Below are 17119 nucleotides of genomic sequence, written 5' to 3' on the forward strand. Positions count from 1 at the left end.
ATGTGGAGACTCGCGCGGAATGGTTGCGCGCTTTCCGCTGTTTGGCTGGGGTAGTAGCTAGAACTCTCAGAACAGAATTATCATCACCATTCAAAGCAGCATTCGAATATGTATTTTCTTACTTTTGATGTAAAGGCTCGGATTCCTACTGCGCGCATAAGGTGATTTATATTCTTACTGAGGATCACGAAGTGGCATGCGTGGATGACAAGTACTGTTAGAACTGCATTCAGCCGGCTAGTGACGGCAACAGGCGGTTACTCATGCCTCATACCGTATGTATTCCTGTCACGTAGCTCTAGATTATCAGAAGTATTGACACGGTTAAACGGTATCCATCACCATGAATGAGGATCTCATGAAATTACTCAATATAACTCTCGTAATGAGGAACAGGGACGTCCCACGAGTCCATCGTTGAATGTCTCTCAGAGACTGCTCTCGCGGTTCCCCAACGAAGCAACAACATGCGCATTCCATCTCTCGATTGAATGCACAGATGCTAGCGGTTCGCCTTCAGTGACCCGAACGTTGGCTTGTACCTGCGGAGGAATATCATGATGCATCACTTCCCCTCGCTTTCCAAAACCAGCATCAGATTCATCATCGCCGTCTTCACCCTCGCGGTCGCCGTCATCATCGGAACTTGCCGAGGAAAAAAATCCGCATATCGCGGGTGGTAAAGACGATGGTGCCAATTCTTCATGTGTCGCTGTGACAACGTGGGTTTGGAAGAGTTTCTTGCCCTTCTTGTGGATTCTGCCGTTAGAACTAGAGGAGGTATTGGTGTCCTTCAAGGTATGGTGCGATACGAGCGATGCTTCATTTTTCCGACACGGCACCTCTTCGCAGCGACTAGTTCTGTCAATGCAACCACCTGTCTCCTCGTTGGGCTTCACTGGAACGTATTTCATGGCAACATGTACAGCAAAATTATCGTCAGGGACGACATCCCCAATACCCGAGGCTGGAAGCTCCATTGATGTGGTCATGTATCCATTTACTGCTGATGACAATGGCTCTTCAGCTAGAGATAAAGCAGGGGAGTTGTATTGACTGAGGTTCAACGCCGGGTCTTTCTCGCTTGGATAAGAATGAAATCGATTTGCAGCAATGTTGGTGGTATGTGGTCGCTGTTGACATCGCGATCGATCAGGACTGCTTTGGCGCTTGCGCTTCCCCGCAACATCCTCGGTCCCCGCGAATTCCTGTGGTTGTGAGTCTTTTACATCGAGATTATCTCCCGAGTAATCAATGTAAAAGGTCGAATTCTTGTAGTAAGTCGATCGGTCTTGAAACTCCGCTTGCGATCGCAAACGAATACTCGAATTCTCACCGCTTACAGAGGCGCGAAAGCTGATTTCGGAACCACTACTTATCATAGACAATCCATCATCATCATAATAATCATCAGCCTCACTAGCACGGGTTCTGGATATAAAAGGTATATAGTCTGAGAAGGTTGGTCTATGCAATGATGTTGTGTTGCTCCCAGCAAGACCAAGGACCGTTTCTGGATGGATCGATTTGCTTCGAAAATCTTGCGCCTTCGGATGGCTACGGACGTGATCATACATCAAATTGGACCATGCCAACCCACGTCGGCTGCTAGCTGTCCATCTCACAGAACAGCCATCTGACGAAAGCTCAAGTGGTGTACCATGTTCCTTCAAAGCCTCCCGCGCGAAATCAGGGTCAATGTTTGAAATTACATGCTTTATTGAGTTCAGTGTGTCATTCACATCAAACCAGGCATCTGGGGGCTGCGATGTATTTTCGAAATGGTGGTGATTAGTTTTGGTTGCAACGCCCAAACGCTGCTTGAACAGCATGGTCACGATTGCTTTAAGGGCATCATCACCTGATACAGGTGTATTGTCGCTCATATGCTTGCTTTTGGTGGCAGTTGACCTATCTCTCGGGAACCGGTGACTTGCAGAGATATCAGAGGCAAATCGCTGCAGGATTCTCTCCAATTGCCGTTTTCGCCGGCGTGGAAGACCATAAGTGCGGACATCAAATAGCTTATCCGCCTGAAGTCGAGGGGGATCTCTTTCCTTGTACCTGCGAAGCTTTCGCTTTAATCGTTTGATATCCAAGGTCAAATCGTCAATGATTCCACGAAGTTCTTCATTTTCCCGTTCGTTATTGTTCCCGCGCATATAAGACAGAACGGGATCGTGTATGGGATCTGGACTTGAAAGCCTCCCGCCAGAATAATTGGGTTCGACAGCATCAAGGAAGAAGGGCGCATCGTCTGCCAGTCTGTCAGTCAACAAAGAAGAAAAATCTTCATTCCTTGATTTACCTCCTAATCCGTCTAATTGGGATGTTACGTGTTGATTCGCCTCGATGAACCAATGCTCAGACTCAGCATGTTGCTGGCTTTGTTCAGTTCTATTCCCAATGGATCTATGAGGCATTTGTACAATGCCCGCTGTCCCTCGGGATTTGGACGCAGATCTGGGTAGCGAGTGGCTACCATTACTGTTCCCCTTTCTCCCATCTAGTGATGCAGTCATTGGTTGAAGCACAACTGACGAAATTGTCAAACCAGGTGAAGAAGAGACTCGATTTTAAACTGGTAGTTAACCCAGAATCATCAAAGAATCATAGCAGTATCACACTCGCAATACTAGCATTGGGTATGATTGGACCACAAGAGATGAAGATCAAGAAGGACGAAATATATCAAGGACATGAACAGGATATGCTGCTGTATTGCCCAATATTCAAAAGCTCATGGACGTGATCGGAGCAATTGACATCTGTATCACCATGTAATTCTTTTGAAGAAGGGCAGCAAATACTCAAAAGGACAATGATCCAGTGTAATGCCAATTTATAATAGAATTTGACCTCCACGCCGAGTCCACGATCTCGATTCTCCCACCCATTGCGGTGAGAGTGGATGAATCGATGGTATATATAACGTCCGAGCCATTGAGAAGAAGCTATAGGGGGCGATAGGATTGTCATCACGCAAAAAAAAAAAAAAAATAAAGAGCGAAAGGATCTAGCAGCTGAGGGAATCTTGGACCGTTTCAGTAGTATGATTACTATGGGCGAGCGGTAACAGAGCGGGTATGTGCTGTCTCGGAAGAAGAGAGAGGAAGTTATCGCGATCACAACGTTGTAGGGTCGATCTGAGAATTGGGGAGGAGGCCAGCAAAACAGTTGGGATCGAGCCAGTCAGGTCCCGCGAAATAGGCTGACCGCTCTAGGGTTGATCGCGATCGCAGCTTGTTTGGGAATAGCTTCAGAGTGTAAATGGCTTCACTTTTCGACCGAAGGACAGCATTACAGACGTATTCTTCTGGAGCAGAACCGTGTTTGTATGCAGCCAAGATACTATGGAACGGGATTATAGCACAGCTATTTTCAAGATACAATCAATACATTGCAGCATCGTTGCTAATTCTTAATCCACATCTGAATTAATCACAGTAATGTCTTGGCTTCCCTATCCAAGACCTCACTTGCGTGTCCATTCCTCCTTTCCCTAAAAAAGCAAAATCTCAATAAATCTCCCAAGCCAGGTCATTGCAGTAATGTTTTCCAAGATCTCGAAAAGCTCACAATTTCAAACAAATAAAGGAAGAAAAAACTGAATATATTTACATGCCCGCAACCCATCACGCCCAGAAAAGACTCGGAATAATAAAAGGAAAGAAAAGCACGCCAAAGTGAGGAACCTGCAGACAGCAATATTCGTAATTCGGATGAGTTGGGCGATATGTCGTGGTCAAAGGAAGGAACTTATGTCGATGTATGGACACGAAAAAGGAGGGTGGGTTTCGAGAGCCGAAAGTCAGAAAAAAAGCATCTGAATGACGGCGAGAACAAAACAGCTGAGACAGGTCGATCGATTTACTGATCCAGTATTGTTTTGGTGTAGACATTATAAAATCGTAGTAGAGGACGCACTTATTTGTGATAGCATTCAGCGATCGGGGTTGGTGACCTAAATCGGTTTCCAATTAGCCTGAGTCCTTTAATACGATAATACTAATGTGGTGGTGGCTCTTACCTGGAGAATGCGTCGCGAAAAGTCCTGGGAATCGGCAATGCTGCCATTGCTTTGGCGTCGTTGAGCCATAAAATCGCTATCCCATCGAGCATCTGAACTCATTGATGATGGTTTTTGAGCAAAGGCATTGATTTCAGCGTTCCGTCTGTACTCCTCTTCAACGCGTTGTTTCTGCCGACGTCGGAGGAAGAATACCGCAGCCCCAATGATTGCTGACAATACAACAACACCTACGACGACACCCGCAGCAATACCGGCGGTATTCGTACCGCTTGACTTGGACGAGGCGGAGGGTTCGCTAGATGCTGTGATAAAAATGGTTTGTCCTGCTTGTGTAACGACGGTGACTCCAGCGGTGGTGGAGGTAGTGGCGGAACTAGTAGTGCTGCTGCTGGTATCTGAAGATGAGTCATCCATGGGAAAACCAGTTAGATAGACATCGAATGCAGACTTCCCGCCGCCTACAATGATTTGTTAGTCTTCCCTTGCACTTTCCGCTTATAAAAGTTGGGAGAATGCTTACAGCCGTCGTCACTATAACCGACACAAGTCTTATCACACCCTTGAGATTGAGTCGAATTTGCAGGCAATTCATGACCACACCAGCACTCATTTCCATTCGTCATGGCCATCACAGGATATCCCAAGGGGACACATTGATGCTGGCAGTACCCTTTGCTTTGATATATCCATGATCCGTTGTTTATGAAGTCATTGGGTATTGACGAGTAACAGGAGACATATGTTGTTGTGTTGTAAGCAATGTCGGCAGCCACGGGAGATGGAGCCCACAATAGCAATGAGGATGCCGCCAAAACGACGCTGGACGCTGTGAAAACCATGTTGATTTCTGGTTTGTTTATCTTCTTTGTCGTATACGATTCGACACCCTCAGGACACGGAACACCTGTAGTATGGCGATGAAGGGACGACCTGCGTAGCCCTTGGTCACCGACACGAAGGTTCTTGATATCGTTATTTTTCTTCTTGTTCTGTGCGTCTCTTTCTGGCACGAGCCTGTCAACAAAATCGGTCAAATCCTGTTGTCGACGGTATGTTGTTCGTCTGTGGACTAATTCAGGGGGTTTATGGATGTTCTGGAGATAGACAAGTCGTTACGATTGACAAGACGACGGAGACTCCGGAACCGACGTTGGTTGAAAGTGAGTGTCGAAGCAGGTCGCCCGCTGGCGCCGTGCAATAGATGAGCCCCTGACTTTGTGTGGTATTTGCCAGCCGGGCGTCGGTTCGTGTTTTGGTTTGTTTGAGGTGATGAAAAGCCTTCCTTGATAGAGAAGACAAAGGACAGGCAGCGAAGGACTGAATTGAATGAAAGGTTGACTAGGCTCTGAAAGTTGGTAGGTAATAGTATAGTGAGGGAAAATTAACGAGAGAATGGGGAAACGAAGGTAACGACGGCAAGACTAAGGATCGTGTGAGTCTGTCTGGAGAAGGAAGGCACAGGGCAGACAGGGAGAGACGGGAGACCTCCTGGAATGGGCATGACCTAGACTGGTTTGGGTCATCAGAAACATGGCTGCAGTCCGGCGCCCTCTAGCGGCCCGCTAGTGACCCCCTTACGCACTGCTGATTGGCTTATCGGCCCATATCAGTCTCTAGTGGGTCCTTTCCCCCAATCTTATTGGCTTGTGCCTGGCCGCAGCGGGACATCGTCTCCATAGGGTGCGTTTTATTGTCACACAGACCCATACATGTACTCTGTGCGCTGTCTACTCCGTACAGCATACCGAGGAAGAGTTACATGTCCCAGATACTAGTATCTGAAAGACTCAATGAAGCCACTGCTTCAGCCTTTATGAGTCCAATGTTGTTGATTGACACACCTAGTCTATGGCTGACGGTGTGGCGCGATAAAGCCGGCCATCTGCGTCTAAGGCTGCATCGGTGGAGCAAAAGAGTCCGAAGGCGTCTCCCACCCATCTCAAATTCTCGATTGATAAATTGACCGTTCTCTACATATTGACTATGAGATAAAGCGTTATTGATTTCTAGTTATAAGCCATTTCAATTGATATCTTTGACTCAGCCATACCCGTACGTACTGTCCGGTGACATGGTCATGAAAGTTACCCACGCCCTGAGTCAGAACACCATCCAAAAGCGACAATGACTCTGACTGTCACGTGAATTCATTTAAGCCTCCATCGCAACCAAGCCTTCGAGACGACCTCGGATTCGGCTTCGATCGAACTTTCAAAATTCGTTACGAATACTCCGTACATAGGAGTAATCATTGTAGCCCAACGTCATCCGAGGCCTTCCGCAGCAGATCCATCGGCGCAAATTTACCGATCATTCCTGGACGGCCCGATCCTTATAGAGCAGTCGAGAAGAGTTCCGAAGGGTGAAGGCTCTCATCACAAATAACGATTCAGCTGCACGCGTCCTCGAGAAGCAAAATGAAGTATCGAAAATAATGTTGCCAAGAACCGCAGGTTGTTGATCGGGAGTCCTAGGGGAGTCCTTCAAACAACGTAGAATGCATAGCTACACTAACAAAACTTTACATAGATTCCTCACTAAATTTATGATTGCCGCATTCCTCCTCGGAACAAAAACAAACCGTATAAACGAAGCGAAAGAGCAGACGCGAATTCCTCCCTTGGCACGTCCATACCTAGGACAAATTAACATGTCAGATAAAAAATCTGCCCGATCTCAGAATACCACCAGGGTCTAGTCAGACATTACGTACAAAGGATTTCACCCTCAACGGAGTCCATTATCATTTTGCTACTCTCGCTGCTGATTGTTAGCTGCCTGACAGGCTGACAAGCTGACATACGCCATAGACGAGGTCTAGAACCTCACATTTAGTGCTGGACCCCACGGGTCACGGTTCACAAAAGAAAAGAGATACGGTAAACCAAAAAAAAAATTTTAAACAAAAGAATTGGCGTAGATCGTTTTACGAGTCTCTGACTCGTGAGTCTAGACATCCATGGATGCGCCCAACTGAACATTGGAATCTAAGCCATCGAGTTGTTAAGAAAAAGTCTATGTTCTCAGTCAAAGAACGGCGACCAGTACACGTTCCACTAGATAGCCAACGTTACAGTGCTTTAGGTCGTTTCAAGGTATCAATATACATTGAATGCATGGATGCCGGTTGTCATACAAGATATGATTATGATTTATAGCGGGTGGAACACCATATACTAATTCAGTAAATAATACCATTCATTTGCAACTCCTAGACATACTACCATAACTTTTAAATGTGCAACTGTTTGCACAACTCGTCCAAGCGACAGGTTCCTCTATATAGTCCCCGAACCTCATAGGTCTTGCTCAAATGAGACACATCTCATGGCTTGGGTATACGTAATGTTTTGCTAACCATCAGACAGCCCCAGAGCGCAAACAACAATACAACTGGATGAAATTCAAGTACGGTGCCTTTGAGAATAGTACCCCACGGCAAGTTTTCGTGGATCCAGCCTTGAGAAACCCAGTAGGCCATGAGGCTCGCAATAGATAGGGAAGTGGGTATCGGGGTGCCCTCAAAGTATTTCGATTTTCCGGTCTTGTCCTTGGGAAGAACGGCAGCGGTGACGTTGAATCGTGCTAGTCTTGTCAAGCCACAAAGGACGAAGAAGCTAAGGAAGAGGTGGTCTGCGAAAGTTCGAATTCCAATGGCGAACGCTGCTACAGCGGGTGCAACGCCAAAAGAGATCTGTAAACAACCGAGCAATACAAGTCAGTCTCCGTAAACACAGCAAAGATGAATATCCAAGGTTCGCATACCAAGTCTGCCAGAGAGTCCAGCTCTTGACCCATCAAAGACGACTTTTTGCGCCATCTTGCAACTCGACCATCCATAAAGTCGAAGAATAGACCAAAAGGCATGAACGCAAGCGCTAACCAGACATTACCAATGCTTTCGGGCTCCGTCAAGTATCGCATCGACGACAGGACCGACATGACTGTTCCACTTTGTTTAGCTAAACTCCTGGTCCGAGATTTTCGAGGGTCGGCTGCAAGACTTACATCCGCAAAAGCCTATAATAACATCCCCAGTTAGCCGTCTGCAATATTTGGAGAAGGTATCCATTGAAACGCACCATTCAATTCAGTTATAAGATCCGCAAGGTGCAAGGTCCTGTTGATGTTAATGTCTGACTTGCTGAGGTTGGCTGAAGGACACCAACCGAATCATGCTAAAATGCCCTGTCTCTGCCTGGAGCAGTTTTTTCTGCTTCTCTTGACTGACTACGAACTTGTTAGCGATCGTTGTTCTTTAAGCTGCCTGTCATCTGTACGTACCATCTCCACCTACACCGTTGCCAGTGTTAGGCTCCGAAATCGCCGAATGGACTGGGGTTCGACGAGACATGGTGTTCACTAGGATGAGGCGATGATAGATACTTCCTATTACCGAGACGTATCAAGGAATAAAACAAAATAGATATTTTTTGGTGAAGGGCTCTGATTGAAGGTGGTGCCGCGGGCTTTCCTTTCGAATTTACGTTTTCCAGGATGAAGGTTGGCGTAGCAGCCAGACGTCATTGTTTGATTCGTTTGCATTACCCAGCCACAATGCTCAAAAAAATTTCACAAGACCGTCCAGATCGTGTGGCTGGTGCATCACCACCACAAGTTCTAGGATTCGCTTGCCTGAAAATGATAATTTACAGCATTTTTTTTAACCGGTGAGAGCAAATTTCTAGTTACTTGCGACAGCCGTAAATTTGAAAAAAATCCGTATCCAATTCCCCCAACGCCAAATGTATAACAAGACGAGAAACAATACGCTGGCCGGATATTTTGCGAGCAAAATCTTAACCACGTCCACGGAAACCTCCACGAGAGCTCCCACGAGCTCCGAATCCTCCTGACCCTCCTCGCGAGAAGCCGCCACGGCCTCGAGGAGCACCTGCACCACCTCTACCACGGAAGCCTCCAGGGCCACCTCGGCCACCTCGAGCACCACCCCTGGGTGCCCCTCGTCCTCCGCGACCACCACGAGCACCACCGCGGGCTCCAGCTGGTTTCTTGACCTTGGAACCGGGAGGCGCTTTAGGCTTCGGAAGGAATCTATCAACGAGTATGACGTTAGTGACCACCTTTTTAAGCATGGATGTAGCAAAACAATTAAACATAAGAACGTAAATATGGTATGGTGAATGTACTTTTCCAAAGGTAGTAGTTTGTCTCCACCAATGTAGAATTTATCTCCGGACTTAAACGAGGTTGCGACGATTCCTTCTTGAGGTTTGATAGTGAAATAGACTTGGTTAATCGGACCAAGCACTTCGTCAACTTTTCCGACCGGCGTCTAAAAAAAAGAAATTAGAATCAAAATTGGAACGCTAGCTTTTGCTAGGTATAGATTATGCGAGTCGCATACCTTATTCTCCAGGTAGATCGGAGCATTGAAATATGGGATCTTCGGGTTGATCGATTCGCAAACCATTTCACCTTCACAAGCATGCATAAAAGTTCCCATTTCTACATCAATGAGTATTTGTCCGTCATCCAATCGATTGTCATAGATCCATACCTAGAACTTGGGCAGGGGGCCCGAATGATTGCTGGAAGCCCCCACGACCTATTCCAAGCACACGATTAGCACACCAATTCTGTATTTTCCGCAACATGAAGAAGGATATTCTTACCTCCACGATTGGCGCCAGAGGCAAAGCCGCCGCGGCCGCGTCCACCGCCACGAAAAGACATGACTGCTGTGATGTATGATTGTCGAGGTGGTTGCTGTAGAAAATGTTCGTTGATTCCGAAGTTTTTTTGCTGTGGGTACTAAAAGCGGTAAAGTCTGGAACTAGATCAGGCAGGCTCACGTGATACACCGCCTTCCTCTGTGTTCCCCTCCAGCCCACCAAAAGAGTAATTTTCTATGTGACTCACCTCGCGTCGCTCCATTATCTCTTTCTACAGAAAATTACTGTCGTTGGTGAGGCATCAATGGCTTCGGAAGGACAAAAAGATCTTCCTGTTCGCCCTGCTAGTGAAACCAAAATGGAGCAAAAGTCCAGCTCCTTGCCTGATCCCTTCATCGAGCGAAACAAGCTCTTCGAAGAGCTGTGGCAGCAACATCTCAAAGAGCTTGCGGAGAAGCCTCGATCTGATATAACAATTACACTTGATATTGGTGACGGAAACCCTTCAACGGTAATTGGCAAATCCTGGGAGTCCACCCCCGGGTCGTTTTTGAAGGATGTCCCAAAAGAAATCAGCGCCAATATTGTAATTGCGAAGATTGACGACAAGGAACTGTGGGATCTCAATCGCCCGTTGGAGAGGGACTGCAAGCTCTCTTACCTTCCTTTTGACCATCCAGAAGGACGAGATGTTTTCTGGCATTCAAGTGCTCACTGTCTAGGAGAAGCTTGCGAACTCGAGTTTGGTTGTCTTCTATCGCACGGTCCACCCACTCCCCAGGGTTTCTTCTACGACATGGCTATGCCAAATGGGTAAACTTTGCTTTCATTAGACTGGCAGTTCGCAAGAGAGTCATTAATTTGTTTATATTATAGGCGCGCCGTTCTCCCATCGGACTGGGCACCACTCGATAAGAAAGCAAACCAGATCTTCAAGGAACGCCAAAGCTTCGATCGACTTGAAGTTAGCAAGGAAAATCTTAAGAAGATGTTCGCTTACAGCAAATATAAACTGCACTACATAAACAACCTTGTGGAGGGAGAGAAGAGTACTGTTTATCGCTGCGGAACCTTAGTCGATCTTTGTCGCGGACCTCATATTCAGAACACAAACAAAATCAAGGCCTTTAAAATCATGCAAAACTCCTCCGCTTATTTCCTCGGTGATCAATCAAACGACTCTTTACAGCGAATCAGAGGTGTTGCTTTCCCAGATAAGAATGGCATGAAGGAGCATTTGAAATTCCTTGAGGAGGCTGAAAAGCGTAACCACCAGAAAATTGGCAAGGAACAGGAGCTTTTCTTCTTTGACGATGTCTCTCCTGGGTGCCCTTTCCTTCTTCCTCATGGCACAAAGATCTTCAACGCATTACAGAAACTCTTACGGGCAGAGTATCGCAAACGCGGATACCAAGAGGTGCAGACACCCAATATGTACGATGTGGGTATTTGGAAGACCTCGGGACATTGGGCGCACTACTCGGATGATATGTTCAAGTTGGACGTTGAGAAGCGAGAATGGGCTTTGAAACCCATGAACTGCCCAGGTCATTTCATGCTTTTCGGTCACCGCGAGAGGAGTTATCGAGAGCTACCTCTGAGGATCGCTGACTTCGGTGTGTTGCATAGAAATGAGGCTTCTGGAGCTCTACATGGCCTCACGCGTGTGCGCAAGTTCCAGCAAGACGACAGTCATATTTTCTGTACCTCGGAACAGGTATGCTGTATTCTCCCCTTAATTTCCATGTTTGTGAGCCTAATTATGGATGGTCTAGATAACTTCTGAGATCGAAGGAATTTTCGACTTCCTGAAATCCGTCTATGGTCTCTTTGGCTTTACTTTCAAACTAAAACTATCTACTCGCCCAGAAAAGTACATGGGTGAGCTGGAGGCATGGAATTATGCAGAAGAGCAGCTTCGCCAGGCATTGAACAATTTCAAGGGAGATGACTGGGAGATTAATGAAGGTGATGGTGCTTTCTATGGTCCTAAAATCGATATTACTATCTCAGACGCGCTCAAGCGGGACTTCCAATGTGCTACAATTCAACTCGATTACCAAGCACCGATCAACTTCAAGTTAGAATACATCACCAACGAAAAGCAAGCTGGTTCGGATGCCAAAGCCAACAAGGACGACACAGAGAAGGCCAAGGAATCAAATGCGAATCGTGCGCGCCCAGTTGTTATCCACCGTGCTATTATTGGCAGCTTCGAACGGTTCTTGGGTATCCTGATTGAGCATTTCGCTGGTAAATGGCCATTCTGGCTTAGCCCTCGTCAAATCTTGATTGTCCCTGTTATGCCGGCACTCAATGATTACGCAAAAGAACTCCAAGAAAATTTATTGGCTGATAAGTTCAACGTTGACGTGGATGTCAGCGGAAACACTCTACAAAAGAAGATTCGTACAGGTCAATTGGCCCAATACAATTTTATTTTCGGTAAGTTGTTATTAGATGAACTCCTTGAATTGCCCAAGACTAACGGTCACATAAGTTGTTGGCGCACAAGAAAAGGAAAGCCGATCGGTCAACATTCGCAACCGGGATGACCCGAGTTCCCATGCTAAAGGCGAATTGATCTCTCTCGAGGAAGCTCGCGTCAAGCTAAAGGCTCTCCGCAAAGAGCGTAGACTTGTTAACGCACTGTAACTGAGACAAGACTGACGGAACACAAATCGGCATACGGTTGGGCCTAACGGCAGCATTGAAAGAAATATTAGTAAAATCAGTCATTGTGGTTTTCTAACAGCTATGTTATCGAACTTTAGAACAAAATATATTCATTAGTTTATATACCAGTCTGCCCTCGAAGGGCTTCCCCTTCAAATTCCAAAAGTTGATCTCCAGGGCTAATACCTGGACAATAACGGTCTTCCATGAAACAAATTGATTTCTATGTACAATCTATCTAACTTCGCAACGGTAAGATCAGAGGAATGTCATGTTGTAAGCAGTGCGTTATCTGTATGGGAAATAAGACAGGGTATATAATACACAAGAGGTATCACAGGACAGAATTCTGGTAAGATAAGAAAACGTCATAATCAACAAGTATCAAATGCGAAGAGAGAAAAGAAAAGATTGAGGAATCGTAGTCTAAAACGCCATACCATCCCGAAAGCCATCCCACATCAGAAGTCGTATGTATGTACATCGTTACAAAGTCTTTCGCCAACTTACTTTGAGTCTGGGGAAAGATTGAATGGTAAATCTTAAGAAAACATGAATAGAAGAATATGCTTTGCAGCTAACGGCAAGCAGAACAGGGGCTAGAAACTCCACATGCCCCTTATTTCACCTCGTGCACCTCTAGGTTCGGACAATCGAGCAAGTACTCGATTGGCTTCATGGAGTAGACCTCCGGTACGGCCTTCATGAAGCTGAGTCATCCGTATATATTGCAAGAGTGGATACATGTTGCAACGCACTGCTGCTGGAATGTTTGTTTGAGATATTTGTCTCCAGGTCGGAGCCAAGGATATCATGTTATGAATGTATGTCCGTGCTTCATCGGCCTGATGATCTGGTGGATTTTCTGTTTCTGATCGTGCGAGATTGTTATAATCAAATCCATATGCCCAGCATATCAGAACGCAAGTATAGACGCTCCAAGTCGCCTGTAGCATGGTAGATGGACCCGCCGCTGCGGATTTTATCACAGGCACATTTCTGGTCCAAGCGGTATTGACTGTAATAGGAGTAGCTGTAGACGATTGCCATTCAGGGCTATGTATAGCATAATGTAAAGCCCTCACAGCGTGCCAGATAGCTTTTTTGACATCGTCGGTATCAGATACCCACTGTCGTAATTTTGTCTTCGCACTCCAGAACTCGCCTTCCTGGGCAATCTTTTGATTGAAGAGCCATGACTCGCCACTGACCGTAAGTAGGGTGTGTAATGGCGTATACCGTACGGCCATCAGAGTATGATAGCTAAAAAGGATTTGAGAGTGATGACTTCCGGGTTGACCTTGGAAAAATGTGATGAGAGCGTTTAGTGGGTTATTTGGCAAGCCTTCGTCTTCGGTGTCAACGTAGGAAGAGAAACTATAAGTTAGAATCAGAAAGGCTTGGAAATAATCCAGTCCTTCCGGTCGAAGCCCGGAAAGTCGATGGATGCTAGCGGCAGCGGAAGGAAGAGATAAAGAGACGTAGGATCGAGCTAAAGAGACCCATTGGCTTAAATCTTTGCTCTCCCACAACTCCGCACAGCACGGAAAAGGAATCTTGGTTGCTTGCGAGATCTGCGGTTGCCTGTTGAATGGATTGGAACTAGGTTGCACTGAAACGGAGGGCTGGCCAAAAAGTTTGGATTGCAAAACGTCCAGGATGAACGCAGCTTGCAAGACACGACGCCTGGTTTCATGTTCAACCCAGAACTTTTGTGCTCTATTTAAAGCATCATGCGAGGAGTCGGGAGGCAGGGTGTTCAAAACAGCAAGAGGATTCACATGTACCCAATGTCTATCTTGCATAAAACTTCCATATAAACTGCGAAACCGATGGGAGATCTGTACATCCGCCTTCCGTGACCTAAATTTCGACAGATGCTCGAGCAGGAAGACAGCCTGGATATCGTTCACTCGAGATCTACTGGTAATCGCCGGCCGCTTGGCCAGTAACTTGTTGCAAGCTTCGAGAAGAGCCAAGGAGTATTCCTTTGCGTTCGGCCGTGTATCGAACTGAGAACCGATTGCAACCATGGCGCCAGACAAGAGTGGGCTAGGTTTAGTAGTGAAGAAAGTAGGGCGGTGGACGATAGGGAATAAGGGATGAAAGTGTTCCCAATAGCACTCAAAACAATCTTGCCATTTTACAGTGTCAATGATTTCCATGCCGTCGTCTCCGGAAAGGACCCCGGGCGCTGAAGTGAGCTCTCGTCGTAATGAATACCATTCATCCCCATCCAGGTGTGAGAGGGGTATTGGCACTGAAGACTCTTGAAACAAGTTAGTCAAGAATCTGCATAGCTAACACCTAGGTGAGAGGAAGGTTCACCTACTGGGTGAATCATCTGGTTTCCGTCTAGGGCGAGTGGCATCATGTTAGGGGCGGAAGAGACGATATCCAAGCCATCCCATTCGCGTGTAGCCGCTGGAAGCTGTAGAGGTGACGCGGTAAGATCTGAATAGGCGAACGGCTCCATGACCGAAGTTGGGGCAGAGGAAGGGTGCGGTGGTAGTCCATACCCAGCCGCGTCCGACGCTGGAGAGCCACAGGTATCTGGAGAAGAGTAGAAAGGTAAGTCATCCGGGGAGTCACGAATGTGGCTTCCAAAAACCGCTGGGCGAGGTTGAAGAGGAATCTCCATGCCGTTCCATGGTAAAGAGTAATCACCAGCAAGATCTGGATGGATTGCACTTCCAATCACTGGGCTTGCTGAGGACAAAGGAGTGGAGACCTGGCTGGTCGGGTACGATGCAGATGTGACATCTAATGGCACTGATGTTATCATAGTGGTAGGAGCAGATGTGATAGAGGCGGACTTGCTCTGATGCCGCCATTGCTGTGACATTCCACTGTCAGACTGGCCCTCTAGTTCACTGTAGACACAAATTAGCAAATCAGTGATTGGCTAGAAAGTGTGGTTTCACTGCATGGACACCAAATAGATGTAACCTACTGTCTTTCCATGTGGCGCTGTAAAAGATCAGATCGATGAAACGCTTTACGGCAACCTTCGTAAGTACATGGGAAGGAAGCCTCCGGGTTGTGGTTCAACTCATGTCGTCTTCGATGCTCTGCGCGAGTGAATACTTTATTGCAACCGGGGAATTCACAAGCGTGTACTCGTTTCCCTTTCTTCGCTTTGCTGATTCGGTGTGTGGTCGGTGTATAGGTGATAGGGAGAGGGATCTCGGCCACGTTGTTTGATCGCCGCATTGTGCCGGAGACAGTAGAAGGGAGAGAAGTAGAAATAGCTGCAATTGGATGAAGCGTAGTAGTGGCCGAGTATCCGGCGAAAGGTTGAATGATCTGGGTAGTGGATGTTGAGGAAGCCAGTGATTGTAGAGGTTGGATAATAGTGGAAGAAGTTGCCTTTGGGTATCTTGCCTTGGTGGAAAGATCCGGCAATGTTTCCATTAGTCGCTTGAGTAGGGTCCTGGGAGCAACACTATACGGAGCAGAAAGCTTGGCTCTTCTGCTTTATCAAACTACCAATGAAGCTGCTGTGAAAGATAATGTGCTCCTCGATATGAGGGTCTAAATAGACTGGTGACGGATCTATAAAGTTGAAGAGAAGGAGAGGCGAATCTCAAGGGCAACGAAGTCGAAGTAGTCCAAGTTTGAGTCAAGAGAACGTTGTAATTAGCAATATGATGGAAAAGGAATCAAGATGTCCTGGGACCCTGTCAGGTTATGTATGCATTCGTTAGGCGGAACAAGACAGATGATGACCAGATACGGTGTCGATCACAGCCAACGAATGAGCCCGGACCAAACTGTAACGAGCGGGGGTTTGAAACGTGGGTAAGCAAACCAGTACGCAAGTGGCTCAGTTGCACGAAAGGCTAGAGGACTCGTCCCTGCGAAGATTACTCTTGATGATCCATCCCATATGCGAGTCAACCACCATACTTCGAGGGCTTAGGCTTAGTCACTTTTCGCTCATTGCAGAACCACCTGGGCTAGCCCTAGACTGGAAAGACGCAGGTGGATCTGCATCCAACAAGAAACGGATTTGAACGGAATACGGGGTTCGTAGAAGCATCATTCAATAATATCATTTCGATGAGACACAGAGGGCTCCATAAGCTGGCCTGGGCTAATAGTCTAATACATCAGCTGGAGTGACGTGGCCAATAGAGTGTCGCAGCGAGCCGCAGCTGGGGCTGTACGGTATGTAAAAAGAAGCACAATGGAAGCCTGAAGGCATTTAGCGCAAAAGGCTAATTTACAGCATGCGGCTGAGCCCAGATTGTCGAGTCTCCACTCAGTATAAACAACTTTGTCGAGGACCTCGCTGGTTGGCCCACTCTTACGCGGGCTGGAGTGGGGCAGTGAGCGTTTAGCGTCACGCCATGACTGTAACGGAACCGTATTGTTACATGCCTCGTAAGGCTCGTATACATACCATACAGCAGTCAGCGTAGTCAGCCTTCCCATCCAGGTGAAATGGTACGTTACTGCGTACAATATGAGGCAAGAATAATCGCTGTACTATCAGTGGACCCTCATTCATGGTTAGTTTGAGAAAGCTAACTATATGTGATTTATAAGACTGGATGGCAGGCAATATATCGTGCTTTTTAGTCATTTATAAATAAAAATAATGACAGTTGAAACCTACCCTGCCCAATCACCGTATTAAATAATGACTACGTATATCATCCAATTGCGTGTCGACGGTCCATATTGGATTGTTGGCCACGTTCTGGCGGGGCAAATCAGCTACCTCAGAGAGATTAGAGGAGAAGGTGAGCTGTTTGGAGACAAGAATAGA

At 46.7% G+C, this 17119-nt stretch overlaps 6 protein-coding genes across 6 annotated transcripts; 1 reads left to right on the plus strand and 5 right to left on the minus strand.

Moving 5' to 3' along the window:
• Positions 1 to 199: 199 nt before the first annotated feature.
• On the minus strand, positions 200 to 2522 carry TSTA_114840 (uncharacterized protein; the record flags this gene model as incomplete). Its single annotated transcript, XM_002481627.1, has 2 exons — positions 200 to 2257; positions 2309 to 2522. 2 exons carry the CDS (start codon positions 2520 to 2522, stop codon positions 429 to 431), a joined length of 2043 nt encoding a protein of 680 aa, XP_002481672.1. The 3' UTR covers positions 200 to 428.
• An 860-nt stretch (positions 2523 to 3382) lies between these two features.
• Positions 3383 to 5595, minus strand: TSTA_114850 (WSC domain protein, putative). Its single transcript, XM_002481628.1, has 3 exons — positions 4554 to 5595; positions 4031 to 4491; positions 3383 to 3964 (listed from the first exon to the last, which is right to left on the minus strand). The coding sequence occupies exons 1-3, from the start codon at positions 4870 to 4872 to the stop codon at positions 3944 to 3946; spliced, it is 801 nt and encodes a 266-aa protein (XP_002481673.1). The 5' UTR covers positions 4873 to 5595; the 3' UTR covers positions 3383 to 3943.
• A 1614-nt stretch (positions 5596 to 7209) lies between these two features.
• On the minus strand, positions 7210 to 8499 carry TSTA_114860 (phosphatidylserine synthase). Its single transcript, XM_002481629.1, has 6 exons — positions 8318 to 8499; positions 8203 to 8263; positions 8116 to 8153; positions 8042 to 8053; positions 7799 to 7977; positions 7210 to 7727 (listed from the first exon to the last, which is right to left on the minus strand). The coding sequence occupies exons 1-6, from the start codon at positions 8385 to 8387 to the stop codon at positions 7359 to 7361; spliced, it is 729 nt and encodes a 242-aa protein (XP_002481674.1). The 5' UTR covers positions 8388 to 8499; the 3' UTR covers positions 7210 to 7358.
• Positions 8500 to 8621: 122 nt separating this feature from the next.
• TSTA_114870 (snoRNP protein (gar1), putative) lies at positions 8622 to 9730 on the minus strand (the record flags this gene model as incomplete). The annotated part of the gene is made up of 5 exons (XM_002481630.1): positions 8622 to 9088; positions 9184 to 9329; positions 9402 to 9502; positions 9555 to 9602; positions 9670 to 9730. The coding sequence occupies 5 exons, from the start codon at positions 9728 to 9730 to the stop codon at positions 8833 to 8835; spliced, it is 612 nt and encodes a 203-aa protein (XP_002481675.1). The 3' UTR covers positions 8622 to 8832.
• Positions 9731 to 9942: 212 nt separating this feature from the next.
• TSTA_114880 (threonyl-tRNA synthetase, putative) lies at positions 9943 to 12472 on the plus strand. The gene is made up of 4 exons (XM_002481631.1): positions 9943 to 10482; positions 10546 to 11386; positions 11445 to 12114; positions 12170 to 12472. Exons 1-4 carry the CDS (start codon positions 9974 to 9976, stop codon positions 12322 to 12324), a joined length of 2175 nt encoding a protein of 724 aa, XP_002481676.1. The 5' UTR covers positions 9943 to 9973; the 3' UTR covers positions 12325 to 12472.
• Positions 12473 to 12549: 77 nt separating this feature from the next.
• On the minus strand, positions 12550 to 15864 carry TSTA_114890 (C2H2 finger domain protein, putative). The gene is made up of 3 exons (XM_002481632.1): positions 15299 to 15864; positions 14674 to 15218; positions 12550 to 14614 (listed from the first exon to the last, which is right to left on the minus strand). Exons 1-3 carry the CDS (start codon positions 15757 to 15759, stop codon positions 12945 to 12947), a joined length of 2676 nt encoding a protein of 891 aa, XP_002481677.1. The 5' UTR covers positions 15760 to 15864; the 3' UTR covers positions 12550 to 12944.
• Between the last annotated feature and the right edge of the window lie 1255 nt (positions 15865 to 17119).

Source organism: Talaromyces stipitatus, genomic scaffold (assembly GCF_000003125.1).
Source record: "Talaromyces stipitatus ATCC 10500 scf_1105507295555 genomic scaffold, whole genome shotgun sequence".
NCBI classification, from domain to species: domain Eukaryota; kingdom Fungi; phylum Ascomycota; class Eurotiomycetes; order Eurotiales; family Trichocomaceae; genus Talaromyces; species Talaromyces stipitatus.

Excerpts from the sequence above, each read along its gene's own strand:
- TSTA_114850 (XM_002481628.1), bottom strand. The coding sequence starts at position 4,872 with ATGGTTTTCACAGCGTCCAGCGTCGTTTTGGCGGCATCCTCATTGCTA. Across the intron at positions 4,492-4,553 it reads CGGTTATAGTGACGACGGCT|GCGGCGGGAAGTCTGCATTC; the intron begins GTAAGCATTCTC and ends AAATCATTGTAG. Across the intron at positions 3,965-4,030 it reads TTTCGCGACGCATTCTCCAG|GTCACCAACCCCGATCGCTG; the intron begins GTAAGAGCCACC and ends AAACCGATTTAG.
- TSTA_114860 (XM_002481629.1), bottom strand. The coding sequence starts at position 8,387 with ATGTCTCGTCGAACCCCAGTCCATTCGGCGATTTCGGAGCCTAACACT. Across the intron at positions 8,154-8,202 it reads GGGCATTTTAGCATGATTCG|GACCTTGCACCTTGCGGATC; the intron begins GTTGGTGTCCTT and ends TAACATCAACAG. Across the intron at positions 7,728-7,798 it reads TGGACTCTCTGGCAGACTTG|ATCTCTTTTGGCGTTGCACC; the intron begins GTATGCGAACCT and ends GGTTGTTTACAG.
- TSTA_114880 (XM_002481631.1), top strand. The coding sequence starts at position 9,974 with ATGGCTTCGGAAGGACAAAAAGATCTTCCTGTTCGCCCTGCTAGTGAA. Across the intron at positions 10,483-10,545 it reads GACATGGCTATGCCAAATGG|GCGCGCCGTTCTCCCATCGG; the intron begins GTAAACTTTGCT and ends TTTATATTATAG. Across the intron at positions 11,387-11,444 it reads TTTTCTGTACCTCGGAACAG|ATAACTTCTGAGATCGAAGG; the intron begins GTATGCTGTATT and ends TGGATGGTCTAG.
- TSTA_114890 (XM_002481632.1), bottom strand. The coding sequence starts at position 15,759 with ATGGAAACATTGCCGGATCTTTCCACCAAGGCAAGATACCCAAAGGCA. Across the intron at positions 15,219-15,298 it reads CAGCGCCACATGGAAAGACA|TGAACTAGAGGGCCAGTCTG; the intron begins GTAGGTTACATC and ends TTGTGTCTACAG. Across the intron at positions 14,615-14,673 it reads CCAGATGATTCACCCAGTAG|AGTCTTCAGTGCCAATACCC; the intron begins GTGAACCTTCCT and ends ACTTGTTTCAAG.